This window comes from Hyla sarda, chromosome 1, assembly GCF_029499605.1.
Source record: "Hyla sarda isolate aHylSar1 chromosome 1, aHylSar1.hap1, whole genome shotgun sequence".
NCBI classification, from domain to species: domain Eukaryota; kingdom Metazoa; phylum Chordata; class Amphibia; order Anura; family Hylidae; genus Hyla; species Hyla sarda.
In genome coordinates, this window is record NC_079189.1 from 34080270 (window position 1) to 34104862 (window position 24593).

At 42.0% G+C, this 24593-nt stretch overlaps 1 protein-coding gene across 4 annotated transcripts in view; it reads left to right on the forward strand.

Annotated features, from left to right (window-relative positions):
• The window catches only part of CTNNA2 (catenin alpha 2), a 2092931-nt gene that overhangs the window by 528524 nt on the left and 1539814 nt on the right, over nt 1-24593 (forward strand). Inside the window, exon 8 of one of the 4 annotated variants that reach the window (XM_056553844.1) lies at nt 2629-2694. The exons of the other annotated variants lie outside the window; for them this stretch is intronic. Within the exon in view, the coding sequence (XP_056409819.1) occupies nt 2629-2652 (24 nt within the window). The 3' untranslated portion in view covers nt 2653-2694. Of the gene's footprint in view, nt 1-2628; nt 2695-24593 lie in introns of those variants that run through there. 4 annotated transcript variants of the gene reach the window in all.

Sequence of the window (24593 nt, forward strand, 5' to 3'; positions counted from 1 at the left end):
TACACAAAGAAACGGCAATTAAATCACATTAGTAACAGATAATGTTTTGTGAACCAGACCGGCACATCAAAGCCACGCAGCTGTCTCGCCTTTCTCCTAAGCAGATAAAGATCTGTCTCATTTACCGGATTACGGCGCACAGGTGGGAGAGTGATTCTGTTACGTTTTTTAAACTAACAAGAATATGGATTGCGTTTCATCTCTAGGTAATGTATCTGACAGGCTTGTTGTACAATTCCAACCTCTGTTTAGAGCCTGTTAGTTCCTATTACACTGCACGATTCCACCAAGCTGCGGCAGCTGGGACAGATTTAACCCTTATATTGCTGCTCGCTTATTTCCTTTAAAATGCATTTATAATGAATTTAGTACAACCACGTGAAAGCAATATCGAGCAGAATATTTTTTTACCATTGACTTCAATGGACTTCTGCTCGCGTATTCCGCAAGAAGAATGAACATGTTCTTTCTTCTAGTGGAACGGAATTCCGCAAGCGGAATTTACGCAATGTGAACAGTGCAGAGTAAAATACATTGAAGTCGATGGCAAAACAGATGTTAATTATTTCTAAGAGGAAAATTCAAAAGGAATTACTCGAGTAATTCCTGTTGAATTCTCTCTCAGCTTAGAAATAATTCGGAATTCCGAAAAGAAAATAAATAGAAAGGGAAATTTGAATTGGTGGTTGTAGTCCAGCAAAAAAAAAAAAAAAAAACAGTTTCCTCCTATAATCCGTTTGGAAAAGCCACATGGAATTCTGCGTTAATTTTGCTCAAATTCTGCGTGAATTTTGCGGGGTAAAAAATGGAAATTCTGCAGCGGAATTTTTACGCGAGGATTCCTCTCCAATTCAGAAAAAACTGTTGCAAAGAGTTTCTCCCTCTCTGAAGGACCTGTCACTTTATGTATTTGGGCCCGTTCACACTGAGGAATTCATGAGGAATTTATTCCAGTAATTCCTCTTGAATTCTCCGCTGGAAAAAATACAACATCTCTTCTTCCCATAGACCTTAATGTATTTTGCTCTTTCTCGTTCACACTGCAGAAATTCCGCTCGCTGAATTCCTCTGAATCCTCTGCGCTTGAAGAAAGAGCATGTTCATTCTTCAAGCGACATCCGCAAGCAGAATCCCATAGAACTCATTTCTAAATATTTTTCCACCCGATACTGTTTTTGTGTGGAATTTGCACGAAAAATCCAGCAAAAAAAAAAAGAATTCTAATTGGTGGCAAAAAAAAAAAAAAAAGTTTCCTCCTATAATTCCGCACGGAATTCCTCATCAATTCTGCGCAAATTCTGTGTGAAAATAAAGGGAGAATTCCTCACCAATTCCTCAGTGTGAACGGGGCCTTACAGAGACAACCTATGGATTTTAGTTATCACTGTGTAGTTCTTCTTTTCTCCTGTGGTGGCGTTGCAGGAATTACAACCTTCTTCACCTTTGCACATTTTTGCTCAGAAATGTCAATATTTGAGCAAACAGCACCAGTTCTGCACAAATTTGTTGGACTTTAGAGGGTCTGCGATGCTGGCGCAGCTCAATTCATGTGACTCTAACTTTTTAAGGGGTACTCCACCCATAGACATCTTGTCCACTATCCAAAGGTTAGGGGATGAGATGTCTGATTATGGGGGTCCTGCCGCTGAGGACCCCATGATCTCAGCTGCGGCACCCCAGACATCTGGTGCACGGAGCGATCGCTCCACCCATTGAAGCAGACAGGCTCCCTGTCATCAGCTGACTAGTGAGTCAGGTCTCGGCCGCATTGCAAGCTGGGAAAAATCTGAGACAACAGTAATTTTGTATGCTGGTAAAAATAAATATTGGAGTGGAAATCACAGAAGAATTGTGAGAAAACCGTCACACACAGGTACAGATACTATATTATGAACTGCACTAACTTTACAGCCCCTGTAGCATAGTCAAATAAAAAAAAATCCCGGAATACCCCTTTAAGCCCTGCCCACTTTCTGCTTAGCCCCTTCCATGGAGCACAGTGTAAAGTTGTAAACCGAGTTGTGCAAAAATGTTTATCTTTTTCATACCAAGACACAGGTCAACTAAGTTTCTCTATATAGTATAAACAAGTCCTAAAGCCGTTCATCTCGTGCCACTTATCTTAGCATATGTTGAGCCAAGAGGAAAGGTAAGGAAGGTCACACCTGTACTCTCGACAGGCTACTATTCGCTGGGCGGCCATTTAGAGACAATTCCTGACTGTATTTTTTTTCCTAAGCTGCTTAACTTTCCACACTTTTCTTGGGATATGTCAAGTAAGAAAGTATCCATCTATATAAAGGCTTAACTTAGTCTGTGCTAAGAGCAATGGGACACCACTGAATTGGAGGCTGACCAATTGGACTTCTTGGAGGACTCCTAATGTTGTCCTCTAACTAGGTTATGGTGGTGCTCTCTGACCTGTTGCTAAACTACAACTCCCTATATGCTCTGACTGCCTGGGAGTTGTAGTTTCATAACAACTTGGAAGCCACAGGTCAGAGACCACTGCTTTATGAGAACACCTTTGTTTAAAATGCACCCATCCCATGATTTGAGTTCACTTCTTTACCCTCATTACATGCTGCTATCTCCGGCTCTCTGACAGTATCCTTTCTTTCATTTCAGAATTTTCCTGATACAGAACTTTAAATCCCCAGCACTGAATGGATTAAGTAATAACTTAAAAGGTGCAAATTCACTTTAAAAAAATAAAAATAAATAAGTTAGCTCAGGAGGCTACTGTGAAGCTTAACAACACAGTATGCAGTAAGTGCTGAATCTCCCCCTAGTGGTGGATAGAGGAAGTAAATCTGTGTTTATGCATAGGATATAGAGCTCTGTTTCAGACCTCTATATAAGGAATTTAACCAGCACAGAATGGATTTAGTAATAACTTAAAAGGTGGATCTTCACTTTAAAAAAAATAAAAAATAAAATAAATAAATAAATAAATAAATAAATAAAGACCTGACTTCCTGAAGCCACCACTAGGGGGAGCGCATGAGCTTGCTATGTACAGTTAACTCAATAACACAGTATGCAGTTAGTGCAGTATCTCCCCCTAGTGGTGGGTGGAGGATGTAAATCAATGTCTATGCAGAGGATTGTTTCAGACACATATAAGGATTTTAACCAGCACAGAATGGAAGTAATAACTTGGTGGTAAAAGGTGAATGTTAATAATAATAATAATAATAATAATAATAATAATTAACTAAAGATCTGACATCCTGAAGCCACCACTAGGGGGAGCTCAGGAGCTTACTGTGTACCATCAACTCAATAACACAGTATGCAGTAAGTGCTGAATCTCCCCCTAGTGGTGGGTAGAGAAAGTAAATCTGTGTCTATGCAGATTATGTAGAGCTCTGTTTCAGACCTAATTAAAGAAATAAGGCATTTAACCATTAATAATAATAATAATAATAATAATAATAATTAATGAAAATAATAATAATTAACTAAAGACCTGACTTCCTGAAGCCACCACAAGAGGGAGCCCAGGAGCTTACTGTGTTCTGTCAACTAAATAACACATTGGCCCTTATTTACTAAGACTGTTGTGTAGTTTTCTTTGTGGGGTTTAATTCCCTACAATTTATTTACTAAGGTTTCCTTACATTTTCCACTTTCCCTACACTTTCCTTTTTTTACTCATGATCTGACCTGTCTGGTTTTCCTCAGCTGAAATCCACCACATTTTATGTGGAAACCTTTGTAAATATGTTGGGATTTTGTGAAAATGTCGGGAACACGCCCCTTTCCGGAGACCCCACCCCCTTTTCCCCGGCAGCCACGCGCCTTTTAAGGAGTTTCTTAGCAAAATGAAGAGTTGGTCGGAGTTTTTTCAATTCTGGCACAAATTCTGGAGCAAAATCTGATGCAGACAGAATTTCTGGCGCAATGCGACAGAATCTGGCGCACAACCCGACAAAACATGTAGGGTTTGCAATAGTAAATGAGGGCCAGTGTGTAGTAAGTGCTGAATCTCTACCTAGTGGTGGGTAGAATAAGTAAATCAATGTCTATGCAGAGGATATTCAGACCCCTATAAACACATACGGGGAGATTTATCAATGTCGGTGTGAGGTAGAAATCATTTAAACCATGTCAGTGCTTTCTATGTTTTGCATGTCTGTGCTAAATGTATCAACCGTGAACAAGCTTGTTGATAAATTTTGCTCAAACACATTGGTACGTGCACTCCTCGGTGTTCTATATTTGCGCAAAATCTGTTGCCTTTGCGCAAAGTTTTAATATCTAAAAAAGAATGTGCAATAGTAAATTAGTGTGTAAAGCATTTTTCTTTCTACGTACACGAGCACGGAGAGAACATCGGAAAATATTCTATCAAGAAAGACACTCAAAAAAGACGCAATGAAAGTCACTGCGCAAAAAAGAAAAAGGGTAAACTCAATGATAAATGTCCTCCATAAGGAATTTAACCAGCACAGAATGGATTTAGTAATAACTTGGTGTTAAAAGGTGGATGTTCACTTAAACAAAAAAAAAAAAATGAAATTAATACATAAAGACCTGACCTCCTACAGCTATCACTAGGGGGAGCCCAGGAGCTTAATGTGTGTACACAGTATACAGTAAGTGCTGTATCTCCCCCTAGTGGTGAGTAGAGGAAATAAATCCATGTCTATGCAGAGGATTCAGAGCTATGTTTCAGACCCCTATAAAGATATTAGGAATGTAACCAGCACAGGATGAATGAATTAGGTGATAGAGTGGACGTTCCCTTTAAAAAAAATAAAATAATAAAAAATTTTCCCCCAAGAGCTAGCAATCATTCACCGCTTAAATATAAGAAGCAATCGGCTTTGTCACATCCAGCACATACCCATGCTGTCATTTTTTTTTGTTAACAAAATCAATTTGTGCTGAATCTCTGCAGTATTGGGGGGGGGGGGGGGGAGGGTGAAGTATTTTTTGATAAACTGAAGAGCACAAATTCTCTACATGTGGCGGAATAATTCGCAGCGAGGAACGCTAACTCGCCAGTACATTTCCATAAAATAAAACCTATATCTCGGTTGAAATCTGATTTGTTATATCTTGTATTGGGCTCTATAAAATTTGCTTTGAGCAGGATTTGAAAAGAAAAATAAATAAATCAAAAATCAATATATGGCTGCATTTCCATGATCAGCCTGCAGAGGGCAGCCTTGGATATAGCAAGTTGTGAAGGGTTGACTTCTAATTGGATGGCAGGCATTGGGTGATGGGTTCTGGCTGTCATAAACGTGGCTGCGTTTCACAAGAATAAACAGAAAATGGGCAGCTTTTATTTCTATTTCGTACAGGATATTGAATGGGTTTGTAATCGTAACCAGATCGCTGCATAAATTACCCCACCGCCAGACTCCTGACGCCTAAAGCTGATACATCAGGGTCTTGGGTGCCAACAATAGCCACCAGCTGAAGGGTTAATAAGTCCCCCTCCATGTCAAAGCTCACCGAGTTTGTCGTTTTCCCCGGGTTACGTAAGGTTGTGATTTGCACAAATGAATAAACATAGCGATGTAGCAGAGCTGAGTTTGTCATTGAAAACTGACAGGATAACACTGACTGGCAGAAACTATGCCAAAATCTACCCAGCGATTTTTGTTTTTTTGTTTTCTTTCTTGACTTTATATACCATTCTCTTCCTTACACCACCTTACTGTACGCTGATATTTAGTGTTCCAAAACTACAACTGTCAGCATGCTATATATATATATATATATATATATATATATATATATATATATATATATATTTATATCTTTTTTTTTATATCTTTTTAGTTTTGCAGCAGCTGGTAGGCCACAGAATTGACTATATTTATTTATGTACCGTATGTATATATCTATATATATATTTTTTTCTTTTATATATATATATATTTTTATTTTATTTAATATATATATATATATATATATATATATATATATATATATATATATTTATATATATATATATATATATATATATATATATATATATATATAAATATTATTTTATGTGTATATATATATATATATATATATATATATATATATATATATATATTTAAATATTTATAATTTATATATAAAACATATATATACATATATATGCCCTTGCATGGCCACCACTCAATTCACTGCTATGGTGGTGGCTGAAATCATACTTTGTCATCTTTGTCGGTCCCATAATACTGAATGAAGCAATAACCATCTATTGGATGTGCCCAAAGTGTTCTACTCAGCCCCCTCAATAGTTCTCATGATCTTCTGTAGCAAATGCTGATATCGGGCATGTCCTTTAAAGGGGTACTCCGGTGGAAAACTTTTTTTTTTTTTTTTTTTTTAATCAACTGGTGCCAGAAAGTTAAACAGATTTGTAAATTACTTCTATTACAAAATCTTAATCCTTCCTGTACTTATTAGCTGCTGAATACTACAGAGGAAATTATTTTCTTTTTGGAAAACATAGCTCTCTGCTCACATCATGAGCACAGTGCTCTCTGCTGACACCTCTGTCCATTTTGGAACTGTCCAGAGCAGCATATGTTTGCTATGGGGATTTTCTCCTACTCTGGACAGTTCTTAACATGGACAGAGGTGGCAGCAGAGAGCACTGTGGTAATGATGTCAGCAGAGAGCTCTGTTCCTCTTTAGTATTCAGCAGCTAATAAGTACTGGAAGGATTAAGATTTTTTAATAGAAGTAATTTACAAATCTGTTTAACTTTCGGGCGCCAGTTGATTTAAAAAAGAAAAAAAAAAAAAGTTTTCCACCGGAGTACCCCTTTTAGCTCAGTCCAGAAATTTAGATCTAGAGAACTTTACCTATAGTCCTCAAAAATATCAGCTTCTCTTTAGATGGTGGAAATGCTGATCTCATCTCCCACATTGTTCTTGGTTAATTCTGAGCAGCCGCCACTTGTCTGATGTCCGGGGGAACAGATTAGTTCTCATTATGAGAGCAGCAGAGTGCTGGGCATCCTGGGCATTTGTCACAGACCTTCAACAGATGCAGCGGTCTGCTGGAGATAGCTGCTTGGGTTTCTGTACAATAGGGTTCTCTGATGTGCTAGAAAGTGCAAAATGGTATACAGAACTGGAGAGGAGGTATGTACCATTATATATCCTGATCCCATAGAGATAGCAGCAGTATACAGATAGAGCTGGAGAGGAGGTGTGTAACTATTATATATCCTGATCCAATAGAGATAGTAGAAGTATACAGATAGAGCTGGAAATGAGGTGTGTAACTACTATATATCCTGATCCCATAGAGATAGCAGCAGTATACAGATAGAACTGGAGAGGAGGTGTGTAACTACTATATATCCTGATCCCATAGAGATAGCAGCAGTATACAGACAGAGCTGGAGAGGAGGTGTGTAACTACTATATATCCTGATCCCATAGAGATAGCAGCAGTATACAGATAGAACTGGAGAGGAGGTGTGTAACTACTATATATCCTGATCCCATAGAGATAGCAGCAGTATACAGATAGAGCTGGAGAGGAGGTGTGTAACTACTATATATCCTGATCCCATAGAGATAGCAGCAGTATACAGATAGAACTGGAGAGGAGGTGTGTACCACTATATATCCTGATCCCATAGAGATAGCAGAAGTATACAGATAGAGCTGGAGAGGAGGTGTGTACCACTATATATCCTGATCCCATAGAGATAGCAGCAGTATACAGATAGAGCTGGAGAGGAGGTGTGTAACCACTATATATCCTGATCCCATAGAGATAGCAGCAGTATACAGATAGAGCTGGAGAGGAGGTGTGTAACCACTATATATCCTGATCCCATAAAGATAGCAGCAGTATACAGATAGAACTGGAGAGGAGGTGTGTAACCACTATATATCCTGATCCCATAGAGATAGCAGCAGTATACAGACAGAGCTGGAGAGGAGGTGTGTAACTACTATATATCCTGATCCCACAGAGATAGCAGCAGTATACTGAGAGAGCGGGAGAGGAGGTGTGTAACCACTATATATCCTGATCCCATAGAGATAGCAGCAGTATACAGATAGAACTGGAGAGGAGGTGTGTACCACTATATATCCTGATCCCATAGAGATAGCAGAAGTATACAGATAGAGCTGGAGAGGAGGTGTGTAACCACTATATATCCTGATCCCATAGAGATAGCAGCAGTATACATATAGAACTGGAGAGGAGGTGTGTAACCACTATATATCCTGATCCCATAGAGATAGCAGCAGTATACAGATAGAGCTGGAGAGGAGGTGTGTAACCACTATATATCCTGATCCCATAAAGATAGCAGCAGTATACAGATAGAACTGGAGAGGAGGTGTGTAACCACTATATATCCTGATCCCATAGAGATAGCAGCAGTATACAGACAGAGCTGGAGAGGAGGTGTGTAACTACTATATATCCTGATCCCACAGAGATAGCAGCAGTATACTGAGAGAGCGGGAGAGGAGGTGTGTAACCACTATATATCCTGATCCCATAGAGATAGCAGCAGTATACAGATAGAACTGGAGAGGAGGTGTGTACCACTATGTATCCTGATCCCATAGAGATAGCAGAAGTATACAGATAGAGCTGGAGAGGAGGTGTGTAACTACTATATATCCTGATCCCATAGAGATAGCAGCAGTATACAGATAGAACTGGAGAGTAGGTGTGTAACCACTATATATCCTGATCCCATATTGATAGCAGCAGTATACAGACAGAGCTGGAGAGGTGTGTAACTACTATATATCCTGATCCCACAGAGATAGCAGCAGTATACAGGCAGAGCTGGAGGGGAGGTGTGTTACCAATATATATCCTGATCCCATAGAGATAGCAAAAGTATACAGATAGAGCTGGAGAGGAGGTGTGTAACCACTATATATCCTGATCCCATTGAGATAGCAGCAGTATACAGATAGAGCTGGAGGGGAGGTGTGTTACCAATATATATCCTGATCCCATAGAGATAGCAAAAGTATACAGATAGAGCTGGAGAGGAGGTGTGTAACTACTATATATCCTGATACAATAGAGATAGCAGAAGTATACAGATAGAGCTGGAGAAGAGACATATAAGTATTATATATCCTGATCCCATTGAGATAGCAGAAGACGTATATAGATAGAGCTGGAGGGGAGGTGTACAACTACTATATATCCTGATCCCCTAAAGATAGAGCTGGAGGGGAGGTGTATAACTACTATATTTTCTGATCCCCTAAAGATAGCATCAGCAGTATACAGATAGAACTGGAGAGGAGGTGTGTAACCACTATATATCCTGATCCCATAGAGATAGCAGAAGTATACAGATGGAACTGGAGCGGAGGTGTGTAACCACTATATATCCTGATCCCATATTGATAGCAGCAGTATACAGATAGAGCTGGAGAGGAGTTGTGTAACTACTATATATCCTGATCCCATAGAGATAGCAGCAGTATACAGACAGAGCTGGAGAGGAGTTGTTTAACTACTATATATCCTGATCCCATTGAGATAGCAGCAGTATACAGATAGAGCTGGAGAGGAGACGTATAAGTATTATATATCCTGATCCCATTGAGAAAGCAGCAGACATATACAGATAGAGCTGGAGGGGAGGTGTACAACTACTATATATCCTGATCCCCTAAAGATAGCATCAGCAGTATACAGATAGAGCAGGGAGGGGAGGTTTATAACTACTATATTTTCTGATCTCATAGAGATAGCAGCAATATATGATAGAGCTGGAGGGGAGGGGCATAACTACTATATCCTGATCCCATGGGGATAGCAGCAGCAGTATACAGATATAGCTGGAGAGGAGAGGGGTATTACTACTACCATATATATATCCTTATCCCATAGAGATAACAGAAGCAGTATACAGACAGAGCTGGAGGAGAGGTGTATAACAACTATATATTCTGATCCCCTAGATATATCATTAGCAGTATACCGATAGAGCTGAGAGGGGAGGTGTATCACCACTATATTTTCTGATCCCATAGAGATAGCAGCAGTATACAGATAGAGCTGGAGGAGAGGTGTATAACTACTATATGTACTAATCCCATAGAGATATCAGCAGCAGTATACAGATAGAGCTGAAAGAATATGGGTTTGGGAGCTAGCAGGAGCGATAGATTATGTTGTCATCCTGTAGTTCATAGGAAGTCTGCTGACCCAGGAATGACCACTTCCTTTGTGGGTCAGACTGATCACATGACCCAATTACAGTAATAGTTCACATGGATGCAGCTCTGCTGGAAGAAACAGATGTAGATGTAGACTGTAGAGCTAGCAATGGTGAGTGGGCATTTTTTTTTTAAATCTTTCTTTAAAATGCCAGAAGATAGAGGAGTAGGTATATGATTAGGGGGCTGACCATATAGGTGATAAGACATACCTAGCCTAGATAGCTCCGCTCCTGCATGGTATAGAATGGGAATGACTAAGATCACTGACCAGGGATTGATACCTATAGCCCTGAAGACTTATGGATGGATTGTCCCACTAACATGAGGTTAACAAGCCACAGCCCCATAGGGAGATGCTGTAAATGAATCCCATTGGGTGACCGGTCTCCTTTAACACCAACCAGTATAATTGACTTAGAAGAGTTGGAGAACTTGGGACGTGGAAATATTAGACGACCCTGAACATAGAGACAGATGGAGTGGAGCTGGAATCCGGCTGGCAGATGTGTCCGTACTATAACACAAGCTTCTCTAAGAGGTTTATGTGATGAAGGCGATAAAAATGCATAATAAATATTTTGTGGCTGCAGTTAATTCGGATGCTATTTACCACGTTGCTCTTATTAAACTACTTGCTGACAACCTCACCGAGGAGTCAATGGTCCTGAAAGTCTCTCGTCTTGGCAACCAGCAGAGTTCTGATAATGGCTACTGAATGCCCAGCAGAAGAGGAAGGGAACACTACATAATATGCTACAAACAGTAATATTCACCAGATGACTCCGTCCAGGTCATTGGATTGAATGGCGCCCGCTGCTCTCCTACACTGTACATGTTCTCAGTGTGATGCCAACGGATAGCTGTAATGGAAACACTTAATGCAGTATGAACCTAGCCCACGCTGCCACTGCCCAGTCATTATAGGCAGAAAGCTGACAATCAGAAGCTCCTAAATGCACAGAACTTCAGAGCGTAGGCACACCATGGTATGACCTTGCACTGTGAAGTTGCACAGGGTGGGATGGGAGACCTCAGGCTCTGCTTATGCACCAAGGCCTATGAATAATTCCCTGTCTCCTGATCTTCAGTCCTCCTCCCCTAATCTCTACTCACATTTTCTCCTCTTCAACCTTCCACTCTTTTCTTCTTCACTCCCCTGTTCTCTAGTTCTCTTCCCCCATTTTCCTCTTCTGCACTTCCCTAGTTTTCCTCTTCTCCTCCCTCCCAGGGACGGCATTATGGGGGGGAAAACAGGGAAAATGCCCAGGGCCCCTATCCTCCAGGGGGCCCCCTCTGGTCGCTACACTGTTTGCGTAACGGGGCAGGAGGGCACTTACTATGGCAGCTGCCTGCAGTTATATAGGACTGAGCCTCACTGCAGGATTCTGCTACTGCCACCTCAGAAACACTTGCCGTGGGCTCCTTTAACATACCCCCCCCCCCTTCCCTAGTTCATATTTACAATGGATCAGTCCTCCGTCCACTTCCTGCTGCTGCTCAGCAGTCGGAACGAAGAGGATGGAGGGAGTCAGCATCAGCATAAAGCTCACAGTCCGGCCCCTGCCATGATCAGGATGCTTATTAATCTCCTCCACCTACCTAGCTTTAGGGAAAGGTAAACATGATTATATTCAGTGTATGAATGTGTAAACTTGTGTAATGTACACTATTTGCATGTGTTATTTGTGTATAGTGTGTGTGAACTAAAAGTTTATTCACATGTATATTGTCTGTTTATAAGAGTATGTATGTCTATGTATGTGTGTGTACTATATGTATGTGTTGCATTTTTTAAAATATGTTGAGGTTATCTTTAATTCACCTTCCTATATTACCTCATAATACCTTCCTCTTATTCCTCTTCGGCATAAGGATGCCCCATCTCCAGCCAGTCTTCGCTGACAGTCTGCTTACCGAAAAGGGATATAGACATTGGTTGCTTCCACAAGTGTATTTTCTGCTGCAGATCTGCTTCAGCAGATTTTGCTGCCCATTGATGTCAGTTGAGAGCAAAATCTGCAGCATTAAGGGAGTAGTCCAGTGCTGAAAAACATATCACTTGTGAACTTATAATTCACAAGTGCGTATTTTTGCTGTAGATCTGCTGCAGATTTAAAGGTGTAGTCCAATGCTGAAAAAATGATCCCTTGTCCTAAGGATAGTTTCAAATTGTGGGGGGTAGGATGGACCCCCCGCAATCTCCTGTACGGGGCCCCGGCTCGCATGCCAGATAGCGCGTGTTGACCACCACACGAAGGGGCGGCCAACAAGCCCCCTCAGTACATTGCTATGGCAGAGCTGGAGATTGCCGAAGGCAGCGGTCCGGCTCTGCCATAGAGTTTTATTGAGGGGATGTGTCAGCCGCCTCTTCGTATGGTGGTCAACACGCGCTATCTGGCATGCGAGCCGGGGCCCCGTACAGTAGATCGCAGGGGGCCCCAGTGGTCGGACCCCCCGCGATCTGAAACATCCCCTATCCTTAGGTTAGGGGATAAGTTTTTCAGCACTGGACTACTCCTTTAAATCTGCAGCAGATCTACAGCAAAAATATGCACTTGTGAATGTACCCATTATGTTACAGCACCATTCAGCCAATCACTGACAGAAGTTAGGGTGCAAGGTTTTATTATTTTACTAGGCATGCTGGGCATATTAGTAGAAATAAATATTTCACTGAATATATCTAATATTGTGCATGGAGCAATGCTCCTGCACACCATGTGGCACAGTTTGAAATATACTGCCTGGCACAGGTATTATGCGGAGCCATCTCATTTTTGATCTTGAGCTCCAGTTCAGTATTTATTTGTCTTTACAGGTATTATGCACGTGTCTAATAAATTTGATGTTTACAGTGCCAACCAGGTGCTGTGGTGGCTGTGGGCACTGTGCAGGAATATCTCTTAGTGCCCACTGTCAGATCAGGCAGAAGAGAGAGCTGCTGCACAACCCCTTTAAAGGGGTACTCCGGCGCTAATACATCTTATCCCCTATCCAAAGGATAGGGGATAAGATGCCTGACAGCAGGGGTCCCACCGCTGGGGACCCCCGTGATCTTCCATGCCGCACCCCGTTAGAATCAGCCCCCGGAGCGTGCTCGCTCCGGGTCTGATTACTAGTGTTCACAGGGACTGAACATAGTAACGTCACTGCTCCGCCCCCGTGTGACATCACGGCCCCGTCCCCTGAATGCAAGCCTATGGAGGGGGAGTGGCAGCTGTCACGCCCCCTCCATAGGCTTGCATTGAGGGGGCGGAGCGTTATATCGGGACCCCCGCGGTCAGGCATCTGGATAGAGGATAAGATGTTTTAGCGCCGGAGTACCCCTTTAAAGGAGTACTCTGCTCCAAAGGATAGGGGATACAATGTCTGATCACAGGGGTCCCGCTGCTGGGGACCCCCTTGATATCCGTGCTGCGACACCCCAGACATTCGTGCACGGAGCGAACTTTGTTCCATACCGGATAACTGGCGATGCAGGGTGGAGGCTGGTCACGTCACACCCCACTCGTGACGTCAAGGCCATGCCCCCTCAATGCAAGTCTATGGGAGGGGGCCTGACATCTGTCCGTACCTCTTTAAAGTCTAACCGTTATTAAAACAAACTAACATGTCACAGTGATGGGGTATTAATGTCACAGTGATGGGCAGGCAGCCACGTAATACCTTGGCTGCCTGTGGGGGACGAGTCATATCGGGGGTAGAAACCTGGGTGCCGTCTGCCGCAGCAAGACCATCCCACTTTGCAGCGGGCTCTGGTGAAAGCCATCTTCCTCACAGGTCAGTGTATCCACCTACCACAGCCATTTCATTCTCTAGTTCTCTTCTCTCCTCTTCTCTAGTTCTCTTCTCACCTGTTCTCCTGTTCTCCAGTTCTCTCCTGTTCTCCAGTTCTCTCCTGTTCTCCAGTTCTCTCCTGTTCTCCACTCTTCTGTTTTTCTCTTCCTATTTTCGACTCCGCTTCTCCACTCTTCTGTTCTCTTCTTCCCTGTTCTCCTCATCTTTACACTCCCATTATTTTCATCTCTCCTGTTCTCCAGTTCTCTTCTCCTCTGTTCTCCTTTTCTTCACTCTTGTGTTCTTTAGTTCTCCTCTCACATGTTCTTCAGTTCTCTTTTTACCTGTTCTCCAGTTTTATTCTCCCGTTCTCTAGTTCTCTTCTCCTCTGTTTTCCTTTTGTTCACTCTTATGTTCTCCAGTTCTCTTCTCACATGTTTCTCCCATTCTCTAGTTTTCTCCTCTTTCCTGTTCTCCATTCCTTTTCTTCACTTTTCCATCTTTCAGTTCCCTTCTTACCTGTTCTCCACTCCCCTATTCTCGTCTTCTCCACTCTTTTGCCCTTTCTTACCCATAGTCATAGCTGTTTATATCTGGTTTGGCTATTTGTTAGCAAGCTTTGTTCTGTCTGCCATTTGTTAAAGTGATTCTGGCATTTTACTCTCTAGCTACTATCACAGTGCTCATAAAGCCACAGACCATGAAGAGCATGCGAGTGTACCCCTTGCCTGTTTAATAATAATTAATAATAAATAATTTTGATATTTCTACAGTACATGAACCAGGAAGCTCTGAATGAGGGGTTCTCTTCCTCCCTCCAGGCAGAAAAGTGTAAGTGAGCATAGAACCAACATATCATTATGGCCAGTAAGCTGTGCAGCATCTATGGGGCCTTTCAGAATAGCTTTTTAAGTACGATCTGTGGACAGCTTGTACTTTGCGGTGGCATTTAGCAGGATGACGGAGATGCAGCATCTGTCTCTAAATATGAAATGTCTCATTGTTTTTCCCAAATCTTTTGGACAATAATACTTGAAAGCTCATTGCCTCTCGTGGATATTAAAGGGGTAGAGGGAGGGCTCCATGTTTAGGAGGAAAAACTCTAAAACCTAAATGATAGACATCTTATCTACCATTCACAATGAGGGATATTAAGAAATGCTAAACCTCTGGACTGTGTTCATAAATCCTCCGGACCCTATAAGAAAACAAGCGCTTCTCCATGCAAATGGCCTTTATCTGACCCTGGAAGATTGACATGGTGGATAAAGGGATTCTACAGTGTTTTTTTCCAATTGTCTTGAATGGTTTATAATCTAAGCGGAGCTAAGCCATATGATACCTTACTGTGGCATATATACTGGATGTGAGCATTGATTTTATCATAGGGGAAAACAAAGGCTGACATGTCACTTTTCAGCTCTTAGTCCTTAACAAACTATTCATATGCTAAAAAAATATCTTCACCGCAGCACCAAATGGTCCAGTAACTCTTAAAGATTGGCTCCTGCGGATGGCTGGGATGTCACCCTGGATTGATGATGTCACCAATTTCTATTCTACAAAAGAGGCAACATTTAGAGATGGGAATGGGGAAAAAGGGGAACAGACAGCACTAAGAAAGGTGGCAGACATAGGAGTAAGAATTGCTATTGCAAATGTGCCAGAATTCTGAAGTAATTTCCCTTAAAAACTGTCTTTCTCCACATTTATTATGAGTTTTAGATCCTTATTTGACACTTTTTACTCTCAATAATGGATCGTGGCTCATCTCAAAAGGTAACATGGTTTTACTAAAATGGGATGTTGCCAAAATGTGCCCAAACTTTGGTGCACCGTTCTGGTGTAAAGTAAGCCAACTAATGGTTAAACTAAAGCAGTGTGGCTCACAGAACTACCCTTGTAAGTATGGGTCAGTTCAATGTTATATCTCTGTAGCTCAATACAGTTTCATATCTGTCACTGTTTCGATGTGTTTCCCCCTCACCTAAAACTGAACTTCATCAGGAGACAAAAATTAGTGGAGCAAAAAATGATAGTACATATCCAATCCAAACAGTACAGGCAGTATAAATGTGGATAGAACAGCTATGTAAAGCAGGCAGCACATGATAAAAAATATTCAAAAGGTCCAAGTAATGATAATGACAGAAACTCAAAATAATGCACAGGTAGTAATGTGACATCAGAATCACAGATGCAGTCACTGGGAAGATAAAAGGGTACCATCCAAATCGACCAACACTGACACTAGATATGTCCACAGTGTTCTATTTACCCTTCTCTTAGTGAGTGCAGCTCTGGAGGTGACAGGAGTAGTAGACATGCTACACACCAACACAGATCACTTACACAGCTTGTCTGTGCTCTTCCTCTCTGCAGTGAGGCTGTTCCACACTGTCTTGAGGACCAGCAGTCTTGTGACTTAGCAGGTCCTTAATAGATCTGCAGCACTGTGCAGATTCCCTGCACAGACAGATCTGTGGAAAGATGCCCCCCCCCCCCCCACACACACACACACACACTTTGTCCTACTTGCCCCCAGGGCACATTTGCCCGCCCACTAGCTTCACTTTTGCACTGGCTCCTATGTTTAGGGCTGGGGCTATGCACAAGCTCAACCCAGGACTTGCCATACTCAGCCATCTTAAAGGGTACCTCTCATCAAATATACTTTTGATATATTTTAGATTAATGAATGTTGAATAACTTTCCAATAGCATGTTAATGGAAAATATGCTTCTTTCTATTGTATTTTTCCCGATCAGTCCTGTCAGCAAGCATTTCTGACTCATGATGGAGTCCTAACACTCAGAGCTGCCAGCCTGCTTTGTTCACAGCCAAACAGGCTGTGAACAAAGCAGGCTGGCAGCTCTGAGTGTTCTCTTTTGTGAACAAAGCAGACTGGCAACTCGTAGTGTTTAGGACTCCAGCATGAGTCTGAAATGCTTGCTGCCAGGACTGGTAGGGAGACCTCTAGTGGTCATTTCTTCACAATGGAAAATTAAATAGAAAGAAGCATGTTTTTTTAATAACAAGCAATTGTAAAGTTATTCTGCATACAATAATCTATAATATATCAAAAGTTTTTTTTGATGAGAGGTACCCTTTAAGAGCAGGCAGTGCCCCCCCCCCCCTCTGATTAACAAGGAGTGTGGGGCCTGATGCTGGAGCCCCAGTGATAATCTGGTCGTGGACGACAAGTCACAGGAACAAGGAAGTAATGGCGAGCATGGGGAACGGGAGCTGACAGCTGTGGGGAGTGGGGCAGGTAAGATATGGTTTCCTAACTTACTTTTTTTCTGGAGCAGGATTACCCCTTTAGCACAGTACATGATTGTTGGCTAATATGTGCCTCTTGCATAACTATAAATCAAACTCCGCTACATACTATTTTTTTCCCTTAAGGCCAATTTCGATATAGTTTAGTTTTTTTTTCCCCTTCCTGACACTGATCTCCATATTGGAGCCTACATCACACTACAACACATCCCCCACCACTGATAATTGTGGGTTTAGTTGAGATAATTACAAAGTTTGTTTCCTTTCCCGTAAAGGGGGCTATCAATGACCGTAATGACACAATGGGGGGGCCGGTGGGGTAAAGTGCACTTTCTGTGTCCTGAATTCACTGTAAATCACATTCTGATTGGTTTAATTACAGATCTGGAATCCTGTTTCCCAGAAGACCTCTGTGTGTGTGAGATGAGACAGATCTCAGGGCAAATAGCACAATACTATTATTTGTGCAGAAATGTGAATGTTACAGATGACGGAGCGGAGTCCTGCAGACTGCTGCCGCGGAAAATTAGATTATTCTCATTAATGTCATTATATTGCAGCCGGCGTGACACTGAAACTTGTACACAATAACAACGGGTCCGAGAAAACTAGGATTATCTGAGGATTGTTATTATATCCGTGACATTTAACATTGTAGACGTCTGGTTATCAAATAGTTGGGATTGTTCGAAGATATGTTAAAGGGATTTTCAAAGTTTTTCCAATCATCTAAACAAAGGCATGCCCTAGTAATGGGATTTTGTACTTTTTCTGCCCATGTATTACCAACCTGGTTTGTCTGACTATTCTGATGCCCTGGCACCACGTAGCCCAGTGTAGGAACAGTCACCCAGTTGGGCACCACCGTTTAGGGTGGATTATCCAAGTAGGTAGAGAAAGGGTTTGTGGACAAGTAGTGGGTTCAACTCTTTCCCTATCACGGACATGACAGCTCCAGTTCCAAATGTATACACATTCACGAGGATATGTGCCAATGACGGGTCTAGCTGGGCCTGGAGGTTGAATCCCCACAAATCATGCATCAAGGCTAGGCCATCAATCGTGACTCCTTGATGTAAAATCACTTGAAAATCTCTTGTAGGGGTTGAGATGTGCAAGTGCTCTGAGTGCTCTCTGCGGACACCTCTGTCAGGAACAATAGGAGCAAATCCCTATAGCAAACTTCTCCTGCTCTGGACAGTTCCTGACACTGACAGAGGTGTCATCAGGGTCAGACTGAGGTCAGACTGTAAAGATCTACACAACTTCCTGTGGAGCATACAGCAGCTGATAAGTACTGGAAAGATTAAGATTTTTAAACAGAAGTAATTTACAAATCTGTTTAACTTTCTGGCACCAGTGGATCTAAAAAAATACAAATTGCGTACTAACAATTAAGATGGATCACAAAACTAAGCTTGCACATAGCCTCATACATAGGATTTTGGTCACAATTTTTTACAAAATCCAAGAGAGGAACCAACACAGAAAAATGATCATGTAAAATGGTCACCCTTATCTTTGTTTTGGACCCACTCCTGGCTTTGGCATAAAATACTGATATAAATATAATGTGTGAAGCCATCCTTATTATACAATTGGACATAAATATTCTGAAAATGTCTTTTCTACTAGGGATATTCAAATGGTTTGTCTCATGAAGGCAACCCGTATCATATACCCTACTGGGGACACCATAGCTTGGGGTCCCATGCTCGGGTCTCTACTCTCATGAGTCAAAAAGGAAAGTTGCTCTGTATAAGTGACTGCCATTATGGTGGACTTATGCTGTTCTTTGTTCACATGCATGGCCATCTACCTCAATGACAAATATTGCAGCACAATAAATATGTTTTAACCAAACCTACCAATTTTGATTGGTCCGGCTGACCAGGTGGTCTCTTAAAGAAGGTTGGCCGGTCCCAACAAAAATGAAAGTAAAGAGAGTACACTCACATTAAGAGTGTATTATATTTATGAGATTCAAAACAAATATTTTTTCTTTGGCAATTTCCCTTAAAGTATTCTTATTTTTTCTTTTCTTTTTTTTATAAAAAAAAATTATTAAAGTGCAAGTACACTGCATTATGGTAGCAAATAGTAAAAGGACTGACATGTTTCCAGGACCTAAGTGCTCTTAGTCATAGTGTAACTGAAACGTGTCAGTCCTTCTGTCATATGCTACCATGATGCTGTGCACCTGCATTTTTTATGTTCTCTGAATGAAAAAGCAAGTATTTTTAAGGGTACTTGCCAAGAAAATATTCTTTGATACTATATGGATTTAACGTTTTAACCAACGATACCTGTGTCTGGTTTTACCGCAGTAGGGTAAGATTCATATGATATATTTTAGACACTGAGATTTGCCCAAACGTGTTATTGATTGTGGTCTATGTGATGAGACACAGCAACCCCCCCCCCCCCATGATCACCAGGACATAGTGAGTTTGGTTTCCCCATCATGTTCTGTTGGCCTCACTCCAAGATTAAAGGGGTACTCAGCCTCTAGACATCTTAATCCCTTATACAAAGGATAGGGGATAAGATGTCCGATTGCGGCTGTCCCGCCACTGGGGACCCCTGCAATCTTGGCTGAAACACCCCAGACATCCGGCGCATGGAGTGATCTTGGCTCCGTGACGAATGACTTTCGATGCGGGGCAGAGGCTTGTGGTGTCATGGCCACGCCCCCTCAATGCAAGTTTATGGGAGGGGGCGTGGCATCCGTCACGTCCCCTCCCATAGACTTGCATTGAGGGGGCGTGACCGTGACATCACGAGCCTCCGGCGCTGCACCCAACGCTCTAAACAAACACTGGGTGCAGCTGGGATATCGCGGAAGATCAGACATCTTATCCCTTATCCTTTGGATAAGATGTCTAGGGGTGGAGTACCCCTTTAACATGTTAAAACTTAACCAAGCATTACATCCCCACTGCTTTCTCTTTGTTCTAGTGAACAATCTTGACTCTTGGCTCGTGGACGCCGCCGATCACAGCTTCTGACGTCTCTCAATGCTTAGGTTCATATACATGCAGTCATTTGGCTAAAACAATAGAAACAAAATCTGGTTGACGGCTATGTTATCATACAATGAGCAGAATAATTCCCTGTTATTTATACATTTGTTGCTGTAACTATTAATTATAAACTGCAGGAACTGGCGTCTTCCATGGCATTGTGTGCCAGTGCTTAAGCCTGCCTCCGGCATACATCTGCCATCCACCGGGATCACCATAGAAATGGAACATTAGTGTTTTGGCTGGATCGTACACCTTGTCTGATTGCAGGGTTCTCGATAAGCGCAGAATGCAAATTCTCTGCATACAGATGGTTTAAAGCCATATGCCTCAATTTAGGTGGAACAGCGCGCCCAGTGGTCCGGAATAGCTGCTAAACCAGCATACAAAACAACACATAAGCAGTGATCAGGGCCTAATATGTTGTTTTATGCTTTATAATGCACAACTCTTTCTATCTACAGATCATTTCCTCATCACTTCTACTTTAATAAGAGCTATACAACAGCTGAGGAGAGTGTTACTGGGGCAGCAGTATTGTTACCATATAGGCTCAGCTTCATACAGTGCCAGCATAAATCGTCCGAAAGTCAATGTACCAATGACATTAGATCACCAACGGGCCCCCCAACATACATCCTCCTACTTGACCATGGGGTTGCCAATTTGGTGAATGGAGTCTTATAAGCCATGCAGTGGTTCATTGGAAAATAGTTTCTCCTGCAATAGGTAAAGAACCCCTGGAGGTAGGTTCCCTTTAAATCAATGTTTGACCATTAAGGAGCCTTTAAACATTACTAGGGAGTATATGCCATGCAAGAAACTCTCTCATATAGGAAACTGATGGGTATCTTTTCATTCTGGAAGATTTTGTGGATTGGCATCATATGTACAGTCATGTTTTAAAGCGGTACTCTGCTGTAAACATCTTATCCCCTATCCAAAGGATAGGGGATGAGATGTTAGATCGCAGGGGTCCCACCGCTAGGGACCCCCGCGATCACCGCAGCGGTGGCGTCTGGAACATGGAATCTTGCAGTTTCGGCATTCGTGACGTCACACCTCCATTCATGTCTAAAGGAGGGGGCCTGACAGCTAGTACATAGCTGTCACGCCTCCTCCCATAGAGGTGAATGGAGGGAGTGTGGCCGCCAGCATCGCCAGTCATCAGGCACGGAGCGGAGTTAGCTCCGTGCACAGATTGACTGGGGTGCCCTAGTGAAGATCGCAGGGGTCCCGCTGCTGGGGACCCCTGTGATCTTTGCTGTGGCACCCCAGTCAATCGGTGCACAGAGCTAACTCCGCTCTGTGCCTAGCATCTTATCCCCTATCTTTTGAGTAGGGGATAAGATGTTTGCAGCGGAATACCCCTTTAAGGCCCTTTTCAGACAATAATTTGACGGTACTGTTTCTTTTAAGATTGTGACATTGTAGAGGAAGTTAATTTTCTCTTGGAGGAAAGCTGAATCACCTAACTTTAGGCCACTGGCCTAGCTTTTTGGCACATTAGACCCCGGGCAGTACAACCTAATCCTAGTCCTCTAATTTGGATATAGGTGGCACTGTAAGATATTCATGTCTTGTGTGTCTCTTTGGGCTCTGCTGTTTGAAGGGAATACATATGGTGTACTTGCCTTCCTTAGGATATTGCTCAATCATGAGTGGTCCTGCCCAAAAAAAAACACATGGCAAGTGGTAGCCAAATTGTCAGTAAATAAGATACAATTACAGCCTTGTATAAAGTTTTAGGTGCGTATGCCCCTTCCCATTTACTCAACCATGGCAGTATTTGACATGATTCTCTTTAAAGAAGTCAAGGACTGCATTCAACAACCCCACAATATGTTGTGTTGACCATCACTAGTCAATATTGGGTAGACTGGGAATTAATTTGTCTATTAGTATTTTTTTCGATTTGTCATAAGAAAGCTTTATATACACTCTGTAGCAAATGAACACATTTTAAATCAGTTTCCACATTAGGTACTAGTCCCATATTTGCGTTGTTCTTGCACGTAGAGCTTCTCCTCCCTTAAAGAATGGAGTAACATTTGTGGTTGTTATAATACAATATTCTCTATTCTTGTCATGAAGAGACTTTGTTCTGTTCTAACAAACAGCCAGCACAGCAGAAGATGCCGGCTCTTTTTTCTTCTTTATGTCTGACATATTTATGGTTGACTGTAAAATGCTTATACTTTTTACCTGCACAATATCTGACCTTGAAGCTCACCTTTAAGCTTCACTCGTACTAGTTAGCGGTGATACTTACCAAAGTCTTCTGCTGCTCGTTGATTGTTAACAAGGCTTCCAGGGCGACTCGCTCCCAGCAATATTCTTCAGTGCTGCCATAATTGCCCTCTATAAGATTCTATCAGACATAGAATACAGATATAGTCACCTGTATTGTAGGGTAGGGATCCTGGACAGAGGCTGATAGAGAAATTGGACAAATAGGACAACAAAGGTGGTGTGTATCAAGGAGAGACATGACTATAAAGCGGGGCTGTAGCTCCTATATGGAGACAATCAGGCACGCTGCTGCAAGGGGGCACATTGTCCAGAAATGTCTGGCACACATTACACTGGGCAGTGATTCTCAATCAGGGTGCCCCAGCAGGGGTGCCGGGACACTCCGGTGGTTAAAGATGACACACCATTTTCTACCGCACCAGGTGACACCAACCCTAGCATCACCACTGCTCATACTCAGTATCCTTTGGGTTCTGTAAGCCACACATTCTTTTCTGCAAAACACTCTGATAGTGCCCCTCCCGAGACTAGACTCTGGATCTGCCACTGGCTTCAGGTGCTGCACCCCCACCCTTCTGTCACCTCTCTGTCACCCTTCTACATCCCTTGTTACCCATCTGTCGGCCTTATGATCTTGGCCGGCCCTATGATCTTGTATAGATTACCTAACCTTGTTATAGTACAGGAAACATAGCAGCTATGGCAGTGAATATGGCAGCAAATAGTATAGGAAGTTGCTTAAGACAATTTTGTGACTTTTTTTGTTTTTTCATTGTTTACGTCATCATTGCCCTTTAGACACCAGACTCTACAATGTAGCTAAATTTCCGAATTCTTTCTTTGTCTTAAATACAATTAAAATTGTATTGTTTTGGAAAGCGAAAATACCACGTTAAACTTTATCTCCCAAAAAACGTGCAGTCACTGGGTCCCATAGCCAACTGGATAAACATTATATTCTCCTATTTCCTTTTCAAACTGTAACAAAAATCAGGTTCTTCAGTAATAGGCTGCCGGCACTCATACAATAAGGATACGGAGTGCCCCCCGCTAGCTCCTTTGTGGAACCACACATTGTATTGTAGCGACAGGTTCTGGGAGTTATCTCTCGTCTTTGTATTCTGAGCTGTAAAAAAATGAGGCATAATTGTAATGCAAAAATCTACAAACCCTATCAGCCGCCCCCGCAGGTTACTGTGCTTTAAAGCCTACTGAATGCTAAAAACAAGAAATTGCTGAAGTAAATTGTATAAAAGTATACAGAGTGGATGAACTTCCAAAAAGTTCTGTGTATAGAGTGAGAAGCCAGGTTTTGGCATCCGATGGTTTAATTCAAGTGTAGGTAATCTAGAATAGATAGACTGGACAGCTGAGGGCCTGTTCCAAAACCATAGGAGGACCCCTTTAATATGGTAAATAAATGGGTACTGTCATCAAAAATGTTTTAATCTGTCAGGGTCTGAGTGTTCAGACCCCAACCGATAGTGAGAACGAGCCTTGAGAAGTGTGCATTTAGTGCATTCTATGCCGGCTCTGTGTCATGTGCTGTCTAAGACGGTTGCATAATGTAAGTCTAAGGGACTGCCGGCACAGCGAGAAAGGATAGAAGTCCTTTACTGCGCTCCTCTCTCCGCTCTCATTTTAGTGATTGTGGGGGTCTCAGTACTCAGATCCCTACCGAAGAAAAATTTTGGCCCATCTCTAAGACATATCAAAAGTTTTCTTTAATGATATACTTTAACAAAAAGCTACACCCCTAACTAGCATATCTCACATCGGTATGCCAATATTTTGGAGTGATGGGTATTGGGAGTGCCGAATTAAAAAGGAAAAAAATACATTTTGAAGCCTCTACCATTAAGGGGGACAATATGTTTTTTGAACATCTTTAGTAAACTCAATAAAAAAAACATTTCCCAGTGCCGAAACATTTTCATTTTACAGCCATAAAAAAGTGGACATTTTATGCGCCAAAATATGGCTATTTTTGGTATATAATCTGATACATACACTGCTCAAAAAATAAAGAGAACACTAAAATAACACATCCTAGATCTGAATGAATGAACTA